The following is a 15,796-nucleotide window of genomic DNA, read 5'->3' on the forward strand; positions in this document are numbered from 1 at the left end:
CCCCCTTCGGCATCACCAGTGAGTCAAAGATGCACCCAGACTCATTCCAAAACCAAACTAATAGACAAACTCAATCAGCTGTTGATCTGTGCATCCCAAAGAGCCACCCCGGTTTATTTAATATGAAAAAGTATCCGTGACTATCCATCAGTCAACATCCAATTCTGTTCCTAATATTAATTCACATGAAAGTAGTCACATGTAAATCCTAGTATTAGAATTGTATTTTTGCCTGTGGGTCAAGAGCAGCATATAAGGCGCTGGTGATTGTCATCCAGCTCCAGCGTGACTGAAATGGCCTTGAAAAGATAAATTATTGCATTTATCTGTGATAAATGTTAAACCCATTAACCACTTTGTGAATAAATTCAACATAGCGGAGGGATCGATTTTAAGCGGTTCATCCAGACGTCTGTCACAGCTGCCCGGTTTCTGCGGTGAATCGGTCAAACACCAGCTTAGCCGCCACTGCGTCCTCAACGCCCATCCCTGTTTGGCGGCAAAAACAGAACAAATCAGTCAAACGGGCCTAAGGACGCGGACGGGCCTCGCCACACGTACTTCTTACCCAGGGATTTGAACACGGTCGTCTTCTCTCTAAACGCAGGCTTGGTTTGATTAAGAACATCTCCGATCTCTGCAAACACCTCTGCCTGAAAGCAAGGAAGTCCAAAATCTCAATACGCACGCTCCTGCAATGCCGTCGTCATGTCTGGCCTGACCTTTGAGAGGATGATGTCACCAGACTCCTTCATGGCTCCCTCCCGGCTGTCCACGTACACGACCGCCCTTTCCATCAACTCATCGTCGAGTTCTCGCCAGTCCGGCCTGCAGGCTCCCACCGCTGCAAAGCAACACCAGCCAAACACTGTGTTGACTCGTGTTTTGCATGCAGAAATTCTACCAAATGCTTTAAAACCATAGGGATTGATTTAATATGCGTATTTAATGATATAAAATGCATTTAATGTGATTATTGTAAAATCCGAGTTAGCAGGTGCAGTGTGCGGACTCTCTTAGCGGTTGTAGCCAGAAATACATGTGTTAAATGTTCCACATTTACCTGCTTGTGTCTCCTCTCTTACCTGCCACATGTGCTCCTGCCTTGACCCACCGACCGAAGAGCACAGGCTCCGTGCACTTGGTAACCGTGACGATGACGTCGGCTCCCCTCACCGCCGCCTCCACGGACTCACATGCCGTCGCGGCGCCGGCAACTGAGCTGCAAAAACCCTCGGCCCGCTCCTTCTTGTGGCTCCACACTCGCACCTTGGAGGGCGGGGGGGATCACGGCAGGTAAGACACCGATACACACCTACAGGAATTTAATACTTCATTTACACGATAAATCAGCAGAAAATCTGCAGATGGAGAAAAGAAAAATATGCTTTGGACTTTTTTAAGAAAATAACCACTCTCAATTCTCCCAGGCCTTTATCCTAGTGTGTTCAAGTCGACAATATAATTATGTGCCGTTGTTTTATTTGGCCGAAAATCACCTTGGTCAGAATAGTTTGGGAACTGTAGTTATAATACTATATGATGGCCTATGGGTGACAATCACTTTGTTTCTCGTGCAGTCACCTCCTCAAATGAGAAGAGTTCGGTGAAGACATCATAATGACTGCGGGCCTGCGAGCCCGTCCCCAGGATTGCCAGCACTTTGGCTTCAGGATGCATCAGCAGCTGTGTTCACACACACACACACACACACACACACACACACACACACACACACACACACACAGAAGCGTGGCTTTAACAGAGGGATGCTGTGCACGAGGGCTCCACGGGTCAAACTCGGCGAAGGAGAGCGAAACCTTGGCAGAGATGGCGGAAGCGGCTGCCGTCCTCTTGACTGTGATGGCGTCTCCGTCCATCACCTAAGATAGTGGGAACGTGTAAATAAGATGATGAAAATGTTGAAGGATTTCCACAGTGGGGAGCATCAAGCACCTTATAATATTTATTTATAAAAGTTGCTCTACACACACAATACATATATTTATACATTACAGTTTTTATGCCTTTAAATTACTCAAATCTTTTCACCTCGGAACTAGTGAATTGTATGTGGACGCATTTTATTTTATAATGTGCATGTCATTATCATTTTGTTAATCTCATGTCAGTGGGATAATGAGAACCGTCTTCTCGATTCCTCTCTATGCCTCGATGTGGAGAAATTGAGAGAGGAATACCTAAAAATACCTAAAAGTTCAAGATTTTTTTTTTATTGTCATGTAAGTTGCAAGAATTGGGTGATTCAGACAATGCAATACTTTGAACACAATCAATTAATTGATAATTTAAGTAAGTAATAAAAACGAACTTAGAAAAAGAAATACTAAGTATTATAAATTAAGGAGTGGCTCTTATGGAGTGTTAGCAGCCAGCTGGGAGGGTTGCACAAATCCAAAATGTTGTAAAAATCCAACAGAGGAAAACACTTTTTATACAATACAGCTTTCTAAATGTGAAGTGGTGCAAACTTCTGGGCGACAACCGAGGGTTAATTTGTTCACCTACGTGTAAACTCAGTCGTCTAACATTAGCGTTGGGGCCCTTTTTTTCTGCACAGGCCCCCGGAGAACCCCGTACTCACTGCCTTCACGTCCCCGACCTCCGGGTCGAGCAACACTACGGTGGCCTGGGTCGCGGGCAGCGTGGATCCTTCCTCCCGCTGGTAGAAACACACCAGCTTGGTGCAGAGAACCCCGTCGTTCTGCATGTAGGTGGGCATCAGGCCCAGGAAGCTGCAGGGGCGGAAGCTCCGGTCAGCGGCGGCGGCACCGCGGCGCTTCTCTGGAGCTCACGGCGGACTTACCCGCGGTGCTTCTGCAGCGGCACCGTGGTGCGGACGGGCTGCAGGACCTCCGCGCTGTCCCGCCTGGAGAACTTCCCCAGGGCCTCCTCCAGCCGAGGGACCAGGTCCCCGGTGCGCAACAGGCGCGCAACGACGGGGGCCCGGAGGAAGAGCGGCGCCTCGGACATGGTTCTCTGGAACCGGCAACCTGTGGATCCGCACGTCAGATGTCAAAGGCCGCCGGGGGCGGGCTCAGTTCAGCGGTGAAAGAAAAAACAAAAAAAAAAAAGAGGCTCCAGAGGCGGCCATGAAGGCTGCTTGGGCCCGCGGGAGAATTGCAGAGGGGGGCCCAGAACCAACATTCATTCGCAAATGTATTTTATTTTAACTGTATTTTTTTATTATATTTCTTGTTTTCTATTTTATTCCTTTTTTTTTTTTTTTTTTTTATTTAATTCCCTATTTTTTATTTCATTCCTTATGTTTTATTTTATTTTGTTTTATTTTATTCTTTCTTTTTTTAAATTCTCTTATGTTTTATTTTGTTTTACTTTATTCTTTCTTTTTTAATTTATTCCTTTTGTTTTGTTTTACTTTATTCCTTGGTTTTTCAATTTATTCCTTATGTTTTATTTTATTTTGTTTTATTTTATTCTTTCTTTTTTCATTTATTCCTTTTGTTTTGTTTTACTTTATTCCTTGGTTTTTCATTTTATTCCTTATGTTTTATTTTATTTTGTTTTATTTTATTCTTTCTTTTTTTATTTTATTCCTTATGTTTTATTCTGTTTTATTTTATTCCTTAATTCTTATTTTATTCCTCATGTTTTAGTTTATTTAATGTTATTCTTTCTTTTTTTATTTTATTCCTTATGTTTTAGTTTGTTTTATTTTATTCCTTATTTTTTCATTTTATTCCTCATATTTATTTTATTTTATTTTACATATTTGATTGCAATTGTAAATTGTATAAACATAACATGGCTCTTACTTCGTCACTTTGTGTAAAAAAATACTTTAATCGCAGTGACAAAGATGTTGAGGTTCTCTTTGGGAGCATGGATAGGATCAGGAATGAGTCCACCAGATGGACAGCATATGTTAGGTGTTTTGCAGATACGGTCAGAGAGGACATGTACAGAAGTGGGATGGTGAATATATTGGTCGGAGGATGCTGGAGTTGGAACTGCCAGGTAGGAGGACAAGAGGAAGACCAAAGAAGATCTATGGATGGCATGAAAGAAGGCGTTACATCTGTCGGTGTGAGAGAAGGGGATACGGTGAATAGGGTTAGATGGAGGGGATTGATTTGCGGTGCTGATCCCTGAAGGGAAAAATCTTTAAAAACAGAGTAAACGTTTGGGGGTGATTTGATTTGTCTTTTACAAAACAACATAACTATTAAATAATCATGAAGTAGAAAGAAGACGCAGTCTTGGCTTCATATTAACATCCAGTATAACCTGCGTCCAAAGACATTACAATGCATAAAAAATGATCCCTCAGTTGTGTCACAGAAACGTCCCTTTGCTTTTATCTCACTTGCAGGCTTGAAGGAGTGAATCTTACGACTTCAACGCACTGGTCAATGACTTTTGTAAAGGACTCAACTTCCTGGTGAATGATTGACCCAAAGGTTGAGGTGCGTCCATGAAATATAACGCTTGTTAGAATATATTTACGTCTGAATTACAGCAGAAAATGGACAGTGCGTTTATGTCTATTTAAATATTTAAACAATCAAATAGTTTGGAAACAGGAAGTCATGTAGGTCTTATATCTTCTGATAAAGTGGAGTCTGTTTACCGTGCGCTCGGTTAACGGTGTAGAAAAGGGGACAAATGTTCAGTGGAAGATCAGTGCAGAGGGGAGGGTGTGTAAATTAAGGATGACGCAAATTGCCGTGGGTTTATCCCCAGGAAACATACCTGATGTGTTGTGTGGATGAGTTACTGATTTAAACTTATCACAACAAACCAGTTACACAGATTTGATTCTCATTTTGTTTACAGAACTCTCAACTGATTGAAATTTCAAGAAGTCAAAGAGGCATCTAATGAAACACAGCTTTTATGAAGTTTTTGTGTCTAAAATATTAGCTTTGGTTTAAATTATTTACCTTTGGTCCTTGTGGCTTCATATTCCTCCATATGTAGTATTGGACTGAACCAATTAATGTTTATGCCCAATATTGCACTCACAGTTGAGTATTTCACATTCCTTTGTGACCATCAAACTGGCTATTTCTCATGATGCTTTAATTCTAATTCCAAACAAATTGCATGAGGTCTTCAGCGGAAAAGACTGGACTCAAAATTGCTGGATGAGCGGGCATTAACTCCATGACACTATTATTCATAACACGACAGGTGGCTGTCATGCAGAGCACCAAAGATAGTTTTCACCTTGAGGTTACTTAAAATGAAATTAATAGTTTTGTGAACTAAGAGTGACAACAAAACCAGAAGAAAACCAGTAAAAACCTCTTCTTTAAAATAAAAAATATTTTATTGTGAATCAGGCAATGCACTAAATTCAAAGTACTAAAAACCAAATATGAAAATTCTTTCCATGTCATGCACATCAAATAAACCTCTGCATGATTCTCTGGAATATCTTCAAAAGAAAAACTATGATAGGAACAATACAAGAATCACATCAGGAGTCTTTCAATCGCCATCTGGACAGACTGAATCTGCTGGCTGAGCTGGGACCCTTCCTTGATGGTGACTGAGGTAGCGATAACAGGACGTGACACCCCGCAGGCCCGGCCCAGGGCCTGCTTGGAGCGGACAAAAACATAGGGGACGTTCTTGTCCTCGCAGAGCAGCGGCAGGTGGAGGATGATCTCCAGTGGCTCGGCATCAGCAGCCATCACGATAAACTCTGCGATGCCTCTGTTCAGGGTCTTTGTGGCTGTGGAGAAGCAAAGCACTGTGAGCAACGTGGAGTTCATATCACACTGAATGTGGGAACATGCAGTTGGTATGCTATTCTGTTCATATCATTTATGTCTGACATGTCACAACAAGCTTCCCACTGTCTGTCAACCATGGGACATACACAGGTGTATGGCAGACACTGTGAGGTAAAAAACGCAACTTATGACAGACTCCATTAATGTTCACATAAACTGAGATCCGAACGGGTTGTTTTAAGCAAGGTTAAAATACAACTGACAAATTAACATTACCACTATTATGATATTTAAGTCTCACCATCTAGTATAAACTAACAATTTTCGTGCAGCTGGAAGTAAAATGTGAATGGGTTATGCTGTCCAGTACAACACGCTAAACATTTTCCTTGTTCCTTTGAACTGGCTTTGCAGCAACGCTTTGTGGCTCATCTAATTATTAACTATAACGACAAAATAACAAAAGGTTTGTTACACTCCATCTCTAAACCAAAAATATCAAGCAAATGAAAGTTAGATCTTGTTCCTGTTGAGTGCAAGTTGTTTTTACCCACTTTCCTACGAACTATTAGCAAATGAATGGATAAGTTAGCCACAATTGTAGAAGAAGCGATAACGCGGTCTCACGTTTCACAGCTGGTGTGGACGTTGTCTTTGAACGCAGGGACTAGTAAAACTTAAAGTCAACTTGAACTAAGTATGTTGCAGTTTAGGGATATACATACTGACCTTCATTGGCTCCTTTCCTCAGCTGCTTATAGTTGGAGGCTTGCTGCACCAGATCCAGGATGGTTTTGGTCAGCGTGGCGTCGGCCAGCGGGTAGGCCTTTGGGTTCACGGGTGCCTCAGTCTAGAGATTTAACAAAAACAACAAGTACCGATTGAAGATGGAAGCGCGGCAAATAAGTTTGAGCGATGTTTCAACTTGTTCTGAGATAGGCATCACCGTGTGAAGCAACGCAGTGGCTACTATTTAGCTAACTGTTAGCTTGTTTAGAGTACTCTTTTACTCACCATTGTGACGGTATGTTTGCAGATTTCGTCCCTCTCGGCGAAATGCTTCACGGAGGAATACTTTCTCTCACACGGCCTTGGAGCACGAAGGGACACTGAATGGTTTAGTTGTCCTTTTTACGTTTTAGTAGCGTAAAGAAAACTCGAAATGCTCAGTACCACCCGGCGAGACCAAACGTTTACTGCACGTGTGTGGCAAAAAGTGTCGCAGATGCGCACTGTGGGGACAGACCGGAAGTGAACTTCTGCCGCTCACCTACCCTCTTTTCAAACAAAAGAAAAAAAAGAAAAACCTGCCCCCTTTTCTCAATTATACACAATAGGGGTTTGAAATGGCATTTAAACTGTAGTTTCAACAAATACGTAACGTACAAAGAAATGCAACATTATGTATCATCACACACTATCCCCTAAAGCCCAGTTTTTATTTTATGTAATATTGATTCTTATATGTTTTTATTATTTATTTATTATTTTATTTTTTAATTATTGATAATTAATGATAATTATTATCCAATGAGGTTAACATTCATTTTGTGGAATTATCTAATTTTTGTACCTCCACACCAGAAGGGGGCGCCATACACTTCCGGGGTCTTCACTTCCGGAAGAAGGAATTCACAGAGCATGCTGGGTAGGGCACTTTGACGCCGGCCATATTGCTTTGTCGTCCCAAGGAGAGAGGAGATGAAGGGGATTCGGGGACTTAGTCAGTTATCGGTAAGAATATCGTTATCCCGAGAAACTGGCAACACCGGTACACGCAGCGGGTTTTACCCGGCACGACCGTTACTGCGGACCGGGAAAGTAGTCCAGTCCGCCCGGGAGAGAGAGAGGTCGAAGGGGTTGACAGCTGAAGGCTCCACTGAGCAGCAGCTCCACTCATTATTTCCGTATTACATACCCATATATTCATCTCGGAGACGAATTAAATAATCTGGAAGTGTATTAAACACCATTCTCCGAGACCAGGGTCTAAAAACACACCTTATTTAAGAGGCATTCAGCTCCACGAAGTAAACCTCGCTTTATGCTACGGTAGGAAACGTTGACCGAGCATCTCTTCCTCAGCTGACCGAGGCTCCCTCACCTCATTGCCCCCGTAGATGTAGCATTCACGGCTCTCAGCATCGTCCTGCCTTGTAAAAACTGCCTTTATAAACGGTGGTTGAACCGCATATTAAGTTCAGGGGTAAGGTAATGTAAGATTATGACGCGTTGATGGATTATGTGTAAAGGGCGTCGATGCATGCATGTATCCATTCAACAGAAGGCTGCAGAAATATACTGACTAGACCCTTTGCCAGTTGTCTGGTATAATCTTATAACCTAATATTTGTTACATCCGCATCCTAATTGCCAAGATAACGAGGATGAAGACATGCAATTAATGAAAATAGTGTCAGCTCTAATACAGTAAGAATGCACATGCATGCTTTTCATTGCCCTGCATTGCATGCATTATTTGTCATCCGAATTTGAAATGTAAATGAAAACTAAGAGTTGTTAGAAATAATCCACCAGTAAATATGATGTCATGTCCTCCTCCAAAAACTTTTAGTTCTCCCAGACCTCCCTTCCCCTCAGATCCCTCCTGTGAGCCTGCCACACTTTACTTGTAATTTCCCGCCTTCCCATTTTCTCTGTTTTTTCCAGACAAGGCTTTACGCGGCTCAGGCTGCCCGTAAGGTTGAGCTCAACGGGGCCGCTGAGCATTTTAAGTTTCAGCCGCAGGATGTGCAGGTCAGTGGTTGTTGACTTGTCTTTCTTCTCTACAGAAACGTTTCTATGCAGCTGCCAGAGCAGGCCAGTCGCTTGCCCAGCCCCTGGCTGGCCTCAAGCTCTCACCAGGAGCTGCACACTCTTACCAGGATGTCCATGTATGTCTGGGAGTGATGAGGTTGGCCGGGTCAAGAATATGTTATTTGGAACTCAAAATAAAGATTTCTTTTCCATAAAACTCCATAGAATTATTGCTGTTGTATGAAGGTACAGAGGTTAGAGTCCTCAATGGCTGTGGTTGGATTTGCAGACTAGAGTGGACATCAAACACACCTAGTAAGAGAGACAAAGACCGGTTATCTGCAGGAATGTAGATTTCCTTTGCCTTCAGCCTGATTCATTGCATGAAACTAAATGTGTTATCTTGCCAAGTCGCTTACACAACCGTTCATCTTCATCTCATAACTTGCTTTCTTTATCTCCCAAAAGCTTTGTATGTGTAAATATATCGTAAGAAATATCTTTTTGCATTTGAGTCAGTTTTTTTTATTTAGAAATCTGCTACACTAGCATTGTTTTTTTTTAATGTTCAAAACAAACTCAGCAAATCCAAGAGACCAACATCTGATTGAAACTCTACTTTTTATTGAAGTTTTATGGCAAGCTTAGTTTATGTTTTATAACCGTGCATGTGGTTTATGTTGAAAGCTCAACAGAGTTGTTCCCTTTCAGGTATTTGATTGTCCAGGTGATGTCAGGTGGCCCTTTGAGATACAATTTAAGACTGATGGTTGATTAAATTCTCCTTATTTACGCACACACACATGCGTAGGTTACCTCACAAGTCTTTGGAAAGTGTGGTATTGAGCCACTTGGCGTTCTTAGAGGTTTTCCTTTCATTTGTGTGCAGGTGACCCGACTGCCCAGCGGATTGGTGATCGCCTCACTGGAGAATTATTCCCCCGCCTCCAAGATCGGAGTGTTTGTTAAGGCCGGCTGTCGCTATGAGACCCCTGAAAACCAGGGGGTTACCCACCTCCTGCGACTGGCTTCCAGCCTGGTATGATGCTTCGTTAAGAGCCTGCTGTCATCTCTCCCATTAATCATCTTTGATCCATCTGATCCATGCTAAAGGATTGAAGTGTATTTATTAATATCATTTATTGTGCCCTGCAAAGTCAAATTCATTCATTTGTGAATTGTGGAGGCTATTTTTGGCACAATGCTCTTAGTGGTGCTATTTCCTATGAACAATATTTTTACACATAAATAACAGATGAATCAAGTGTCCATAAGTCGTAATATATATTTTCAGGGTTCAAGTTTCATTAGGCTTCAAATACCTAGACAGGTTAAAATGTTTACTTATTTCCTCTCCACCCTAGGTTTCGGTATGAAGCACCAATACTGTGTGTAGGGTGAATTCTAAACTTAAGCAGTAGCTTCTGTTTCTTCCTCCCTTTCTGCTTTGCCAGACAACCAAAGGAGCTTCAGCGTTCAAGATATGCCGCGGTATTGAGGCAGTAGGTGGCAGCCTGAGGTCAGTAACCTCTAGAAAATTGCCATAGTATTTAAAACAAAAAAAAAAAAAAAGAATAGAAGCGCCTGTCTTCCCCAATCAGTGTTCTTATCTGCAAATGTCTGTGCCTCTGCAGCGTGACATCATCCAGGGAGAATATGATCTACACCGTTGACTGCTTGAGGGATGATATGTGAGTCTCTGATCATTACGCCAGAGCCAGAAATGCACTGGAAGTCATTACAGAAATGTTCCCTGATTCAGAAGATGTTATTTAAAATATAGTTGGTTGGATTTGATTGCAGCTTTTGTCAACAGTACACGTTATAATGCTATCATTTTATCCCTGCTATGTTTTTGGCGATGTCCTCGGCCAGCGATACAGTCATGGAGTATTTGATAAATGTGACGACAGCACCGGAATTCCGACCATGGGAGGTGTCGGATCTGACCCAGAGAGTGAAGATGGATCGGGCCCAGGCAGCGCACAGTGCTCAGATAGGTACGCCCTGCTTTTCCGTCGACACACAAGAAACCCTTTTTCATTTAAATGTTTGTGTTAGTGGATCACGTGACTGCTTATTCTCGCCATTTAATGCGGCTGATTCATGGCTGATAATGCCACACTGATATCAATTCACAGCACAAGGAAGGTGTAGAAATAAGTCCGTTGTTGAATTGTAATCGGAGTACATTTGAACTCTTTGAGGTAAAACACCACGGCTAAAACCTTTGTTTTTCTGTGCCTTGGAACCAGCTCATGAAGGGTCTGTAACTGGAAAATCTGCAGGTCCTTTGGATCATTGGAACTATAAAATGTAATGAAAGGCAGGCAGTAATCATCTGCCACCTGTTTCACAGTGTTCTATATCTCTGTTGTTGCTTTTCTGCAATATATGTTAAATGTCAGCTCTAATAAAAAGACTGAAGTCTATGCGGCTGATCAGACTTTGCTGGGAATGATCATGCCTGGTTCTTCTCTCCAGGTCTGGTGGAAGGTCTGCACGCCGCAGCCTATAAGAATGCCCTGTGTAACTCCTTGTACTGTCCAGAACACATGGTGGGCAACATCCAGTCAGACCACGTGAGTACTGTTTCAGGATCGTTCCTTCAAGACAGTTTGTCTCCTATAAACTGATGTAAACTCATGTCTTAATGTTTTTTCCTTTAGTTGCATCAGTTTGTCCAGAACAATTTCACAAGCGCGAGAATGGCTCTGGTGGGGCTGGGTAAGCCTATACACGTCCAACACACAGTTCACAAATTTTCAGCCAACGTATGGCATTCATAGGAACATGCCGGCCTTCTCCCTCCAGGAGTCGATCACACTGTTCTGAAGCAGGTCGGAGAACAGTTCCTCAACATCCGCAGCGGAACAGGGACCACAGGGGCTGCAGCTCAGTATCGTGGAGGTGAGTGGAAGCGACGGTGCTGCCACCCACGCACCAGCCCCCGAGACAGAACAGAGCAGGCTGAGAACAGTTCTGAATCTTAACATTGAGATATTGTCTGGATCAGGATTGATGATGATTCATTGAGTTTATTCGCGTTTTAATTCCCAGGTCACATCAGTACTGAATGCTCAGCTGTTTTTTTCCTCCTCCTCCTCCTCTTCTTTTTTTTTTTGAATAAAGCTAAAAATGCAAATACACCAATCTGCTGCATAATGAATCTTATGCTTTGGACAGTCATTATCTTAAGCCCACTGTGTAAATTCTAAATTAAAACTGAAATGTAAGTGCACTGGCCCTTCTCCTGGTACATGACCAGCAAAGGGCCTTATGTGTTTTAATGAGACCCCCAAAATAAAGAGTTGGGGGATATAAACTATATCTCAGTATTCAGAACCCCCTTTTTCTATATAGACATTTATCATAGCATCTGCTTAAGAGAGAAAGATCAACAAAAGTAAATCTCCTCTCAACATAATGAGGAATAGTTTCATGACACTCTGGATCTGACATTTTTAATAAAGAATAAAGCAATAAAGAAATAAAATATTTTTTCCCCATTAAAAGCAAACAAAACCATTTTAGATTGTCTACTTGTAATGTGTATATATATGTATATATGTGTATATGTATATATATATATGTTTATATATGTATGTATATGTATGCATATATATATTAAAATGTGTATATATGCGTGTGTGTATATATATGTATATGTATGTATATATGTACATATATATGAATGTATGTATTTTATGTTTATGTATGTATGTATGTATGTATGTATGTATGTATGTATGTGTGTGTATATACATATGTGTGTGTGTGGGTGTGTATATATATATATATATATATGTGTGTGTATGTATATATGTACACGCACATATAAATGAACCATAATTTCCAGACTATTGAGTGCACCTCCTGCGCACTAAATCCGTCAGTTTTCTTCTTCGGTGTCGGAGTTGAACGGCCTCAGAATTTCCTGGTCATTTCACCGGTCTGATGTGGCGTGGATAAATATTTTAGTGGCGTGAAGCTTGTTAGCGTCCCCTCCCCAAAAAATCCATAAATTAGCCGCATCGTTGCTTAAGTTGTAGTGTTCAAAGCGTGTGAAAAAACAAAAACAAACTCTCTCTTTCTCTCTCTCTATATATATATATATATTAGTTAAATAAGGCTAAAACCCTCACAATTTCTTGCCATCCGTCTCCCCAGGTGAGGTCCGTCTAGCTGATACCAGCAGTCTGGTACACTCGGCGGTGGTCAGCCAGGCGGCGGCGGCAGGCAGTGGTGAGGCGTTGGCCTTCAGTGTGCTGCAGCACCTGCTGGGAGCTGGTCCACACATGAAGAGGGGAACCAATATCACCAGCAAGTTGACCCAAGCCGTCGCTAAGGCAACCGCCGACCCCTTTGACGTGAGTGGCTAACAGCGTTTCACATCTGATATTTATACACCTTTTATTCTGGTACTGGTGCTAGTTTTGGTTGTTGTTTTGGTGTTGCCCCAGCAATAGCCAAGAAGTTACTTTAACAGCCTCCTAAATCTGGTTTTGATGTGTTTGGAAAAACAAGCAACCTCATAGATTTATTGCAATGGATTGATGCTGATAGAGTTCTGGCTCCTTTTTGGCTGCAGAGTTTGACACGCTTCTTTTCAAGAAAAATGATTAAAGCTTTGGAGTCTGAAGGGCAAACTTGATACTGATGGAAAAAAAAAAGTTTTTCCGTAAATAAAGAATATTGAGGTCTTTGATGTAAATGTCAAGAATTGATTAGCGGCATCAGGAGAAACTTTTTTTTTTTCTTTCTTCATAGGTCAGTGCCTTCAATGCCAGCTACTCTGACTCGGGTCTATTCGGAGTCTACACCATCTCTCAGGCACAGGCTGCTGGGGATGTGAGAACTGCGTCATTGCAATTTCACCCTAAATGTTTTTTATTGTTTTTGTTTTTCCATTGATTATGAACGTGCAAATGGTTTGCCTTCAGGTGATCAAGGCCGCTCTCGCAGAGGTGAAGTCTGTTGCTGAAGGTGGAGTCACAGCCGCTGACCTCACTCGCGCCAAGTAAGATGGAATCCGTCTCTGGACAACAACACATCTACAGATCATTAATGAGCAAAGGTTTAACTACAGGCGACACATTTTCACTTTTCTTTTCCACTTCATAAAACCATCATTGGTTTGATGGTGAACTATTAGAATACTGAGACGAAGCTGCTCTTCGCTCCGTTCAGCCAGCTTTGGGCTTCTGCATCCATTCAGTCAGCCAGCATGAAGAATCCGGTTAATGTTAAATATTATTTGAATTTAAGATGTATTGATTTTCTGAGGCAGAGGCCTTTTTTTTTTTTTTTTTTAATCTTTTCTCATTAAATTCGTCCTCCATCTCATCTCTGGGGGCCTGAAGTACACAGAGTGACGTCACTCTTTCCACATGTTCTTTGACCCCATGGACTTTGAAGCCCCGTGGACATTCATCTACCCGGTGGCTGAAACACAATGAGATTTTAATCTTATTAAGGTCTTTTTGCAGCATCATTGTTTGTGCCAAACAGCTAAATTGGTCAGCCTTCAGTGCCTTTTCAAATGACAGTATCTTTATATATGCGCTGATATGAAAACTTGAGGGGTGAACGTTTGACATTAGAATTTTCTTCATTGGTTACCAATTTTGATATTTGATTGATAGTAATCCCGACATCCACTGGAACATATTTCATTGAGTGAAATTCTGAAGCCAACCTTTTATCTTCAGAATAGGAACAAAAGTTGGCCAAGCATAAACTTTAAATGTCTCTCATGATCAAATTCATTTTAATTTCAACTTTAAACTTCTTTCCAAGTCCTGGTCCTATTTCTGATGTTTTTGGTTGATATCTTTTGCAGTGATTGTCCCACACAATGTTTGAAATGCTGCTCAAAATAAAAAAAAAAACAACAAAAATCCAAAAACAATTTATATATGATAAACCTAATTATATCAGCTGAAACATGATAAGTAAGGGTCAGGCCACAGTCCTTACAGGACTGTTGACTATGTTGCCACTGTTTTGTATCTAATTTCATAATTTGCCCAAAAAAGCACATTTTAATAGGGGAATAACACACATTTTTTTTTAAATCTAAAATGAAAAAAAAAAAAAAAAATTGAAGTCACACACATGGCATTGTAGGACAAGATGAACGTTGGCCTCTGTTGCCCTCCGCTTTCAAAGGATCAGTGTTTTCGTGTCTCATGATCGGTGGGTGTGTGTCGTCCCCACAGGGCCCAGCTGAAGGCTCAGCTCCTCATGTCTCTGGAGACCTCAGAGGCTTTGCTGGAGGCCATGGGCAAACAGGCACTGGCTGACGGATCCTACCGCTCCTCAGAGGAAATCTCCACCAGCATCGACAACGTGTCCTTAACGGACGTGGCCAATGTAAGATGAAAAGAACAGACTGGGACTATTTAATAATAATTTGTGGAACTGAATCTGACTGTGTATCCATAGATATAAATATAAACACATGGAAATATTGTTTGCCACTCCAGTTGCACTAAAATATGAAATCACAAGATTAAGATCTCCCACAAGTTCAGAGAAGCCAGAATTATACCTTTCTCTGGTCACAGAAAAAACAAGAAAAAAGTCAGAAAGATGGAGGAAGTCCTTCTCACTTGTGCAGAGCTTTCATTGAAAGCACTCTATGAATATATGTATTATTATTAAACCTTTTTATTGGAGTCTTTGGTTTGTGAAACATGTGTTATGGTTAATATCGCATTTAATTTATGGACTCCTTTCAAGACAGTCAAGGACTCCTTTGAAAGCCATAGAGATAATAATGACCTTTATTTATTTCCAGGCGGCCAAGACGTTCGTGGCTGGCAAGAAGACCATGGCATCCAGTGGCAACCTCATAAAAACACCCTTCGTCGACGAGATCTAAAGCTCCCCTCCTCACCTTGTCCTGTGCTCACTGTCACAGCCAAGCAGAATTTATACTCCCGACAGAGAAGAGACACTCTGCTGTTTGTTGTGGATCATCTTAATGTCATAACACCAAGGAGTTTTGGGAACTTTTTTTTTCTGGCAGCATCACTGCTATTTTGTCCACATTTACTGTATAGTTCGTGTAAAATAATGAATAAATTCTATCTACCTGAAAGGCGGTTCGACTTGATCGTGTACGGTGTTTCTTCTTTTCCTTTTGGCTACTCCCTTCAGGGGGTGAATCAACCTCCATTTAACCCTACTCTCTGTATCCTCTCACACCAACTAACTTCTTTCTCGTTTAATGATCGTAAACAATCTATAACGCATTGATTATCAAGTACCTCTTCAATATAATCAAATCAATACATGTGAGGCACAAATTT

The 15,796-nt window shown here is 41.5% G+C and overlaps 3 protein-coding genes across 5 annotated transcripts; 1 reads left to right on the forward strand and 2 right to left on the reverse strand.

The window, feature by feature from the left end:
• Positions 1 to 87: 87 nt before the first annotated feature.
• crym (crystallin, mu) lies at positions 88 to 3,075 on the reverse strand. 2 transcript variants are annotated; one of them, XM_086140342.1, is made up of 8 exons: positions 2,828 to 3,075; positions 2,606 to 2,756; positions 1,821 to 1,883; positions 1,585 to 1,686; positions 1,086 to 1,269; positions 723 to 844; positions 569 to 649; positions 88 to 489 (listed from the first exon to the last, which is right to left on the reverse strand). In XM_086140342.1, exons 1-8 carry the CDS (start codon positions 2,992 to 2,994, stop codon positions 271 to 273), a joined length of 1,089 nt encoding a protein of 362 aa, XP_085996468.1. In that variant the 5' UTR covers positions 2,995 to 3,075; the 3' UTR covers positions 88 to 270. The 2 variants fall into 2 exon arrangements, with proteins under 2 accessions (XP_085996468.1, XP_085996469.1); XM_086140343.1 differs by having other exon boundaries at positions 569 to 653.
• Positions 3,076 to 5,298: 2,223 nt separating this feature from the next.
• snu13b (SNU13 homolog, small nuclear ribonucleoprotein b (U4/U6.U5)) lies at positions 5,299 to 6,951 on the reverse strand. The gene is made up of 3 exons (XM_086140670.1): positions 6,738 to 6,951; positions 6,453 to 6,573; positions 5,299 to 5,722 (listed from the first exon to the last, which is right to left on the reverse strand). The coding sequence occupies exons 1-3, from the start codon at positions 6,738 to 6,740 to the stop codon at positions 5,460 to 5,462; spliced, it is 387 nt and encodes a 128-aa protein (XP_085996796.1). The 5' UTR covers positions 6,741 to 6,951; the 3' UTR covers positions 5,299 to 5,459.
• Positions 6,952 to 7,339: 388 nt separating this feature from the next.
• uqcrc2b (ubiquinol-cytochrome c reductase core protein 2b) lies at positions 7,340 to 15,593 on the forward strand. Of its 2 annotated transcripts, none has more exons than XM_086140347.1 (14): positions 7,340 to 7,457; positions 8,394 to 8,480; positions 9,370 to 9,519; positions 9,935 to 9,999; positions 10,115 to 10,171; positions 10,356 to 10,480; positions 10,965 to 11,062; positions 11,150 to 11,207; positions 11,295 to 11,390; positions 12,651 to 12,850; positions 13,251 to 13,331; positions 13,424 to 13,500; positions 14,702 to 14,855; positions 15,283 to 15,593. In XM_086140347.1, exons 1-14 carry the CDS (start codon positions 7,425 to 7,427, stop codon positions 15,364 to 15,366), a joined length of 1,365 nt encoding a protein of 454 aa, XP_085996473.1. In that variant the 5' UTR covers positions 7,340 to 7,424; the 3' UTR covers positions 15,367 to 15,593. The 2 variants fall into 2 exon arrangements, with proteins under 2 accessions (XP_085996473.1, XP_085996472.1); XM_086140346.1 differs by lacking the exon at positions 8,394 to 8,480 and adding an exon at positions 8,516 to 8,617 and having other exon boundaries at positions 7,356 to 7,457.
• Positions 15,594 to 15,796: the final 203 nt, after the last annotated feature.

The sequence above is a fragment of the Fistularia commersonii genome, chromosome 33, assembly GCF_037954325.1.
Source record: "Fistularia commersonii isolate RoL2024-O1a breed Wild chromosome 33, RoL_Fcom_v1.0, whole genome shotgun sequence".
Classification (NCBI taxonomy): Eukaryota; Metazoa; Chordata; class Actinopteri; order Syngnathiformes; family Fistulariidae; genus Fistularia; species Fistularia commersonii.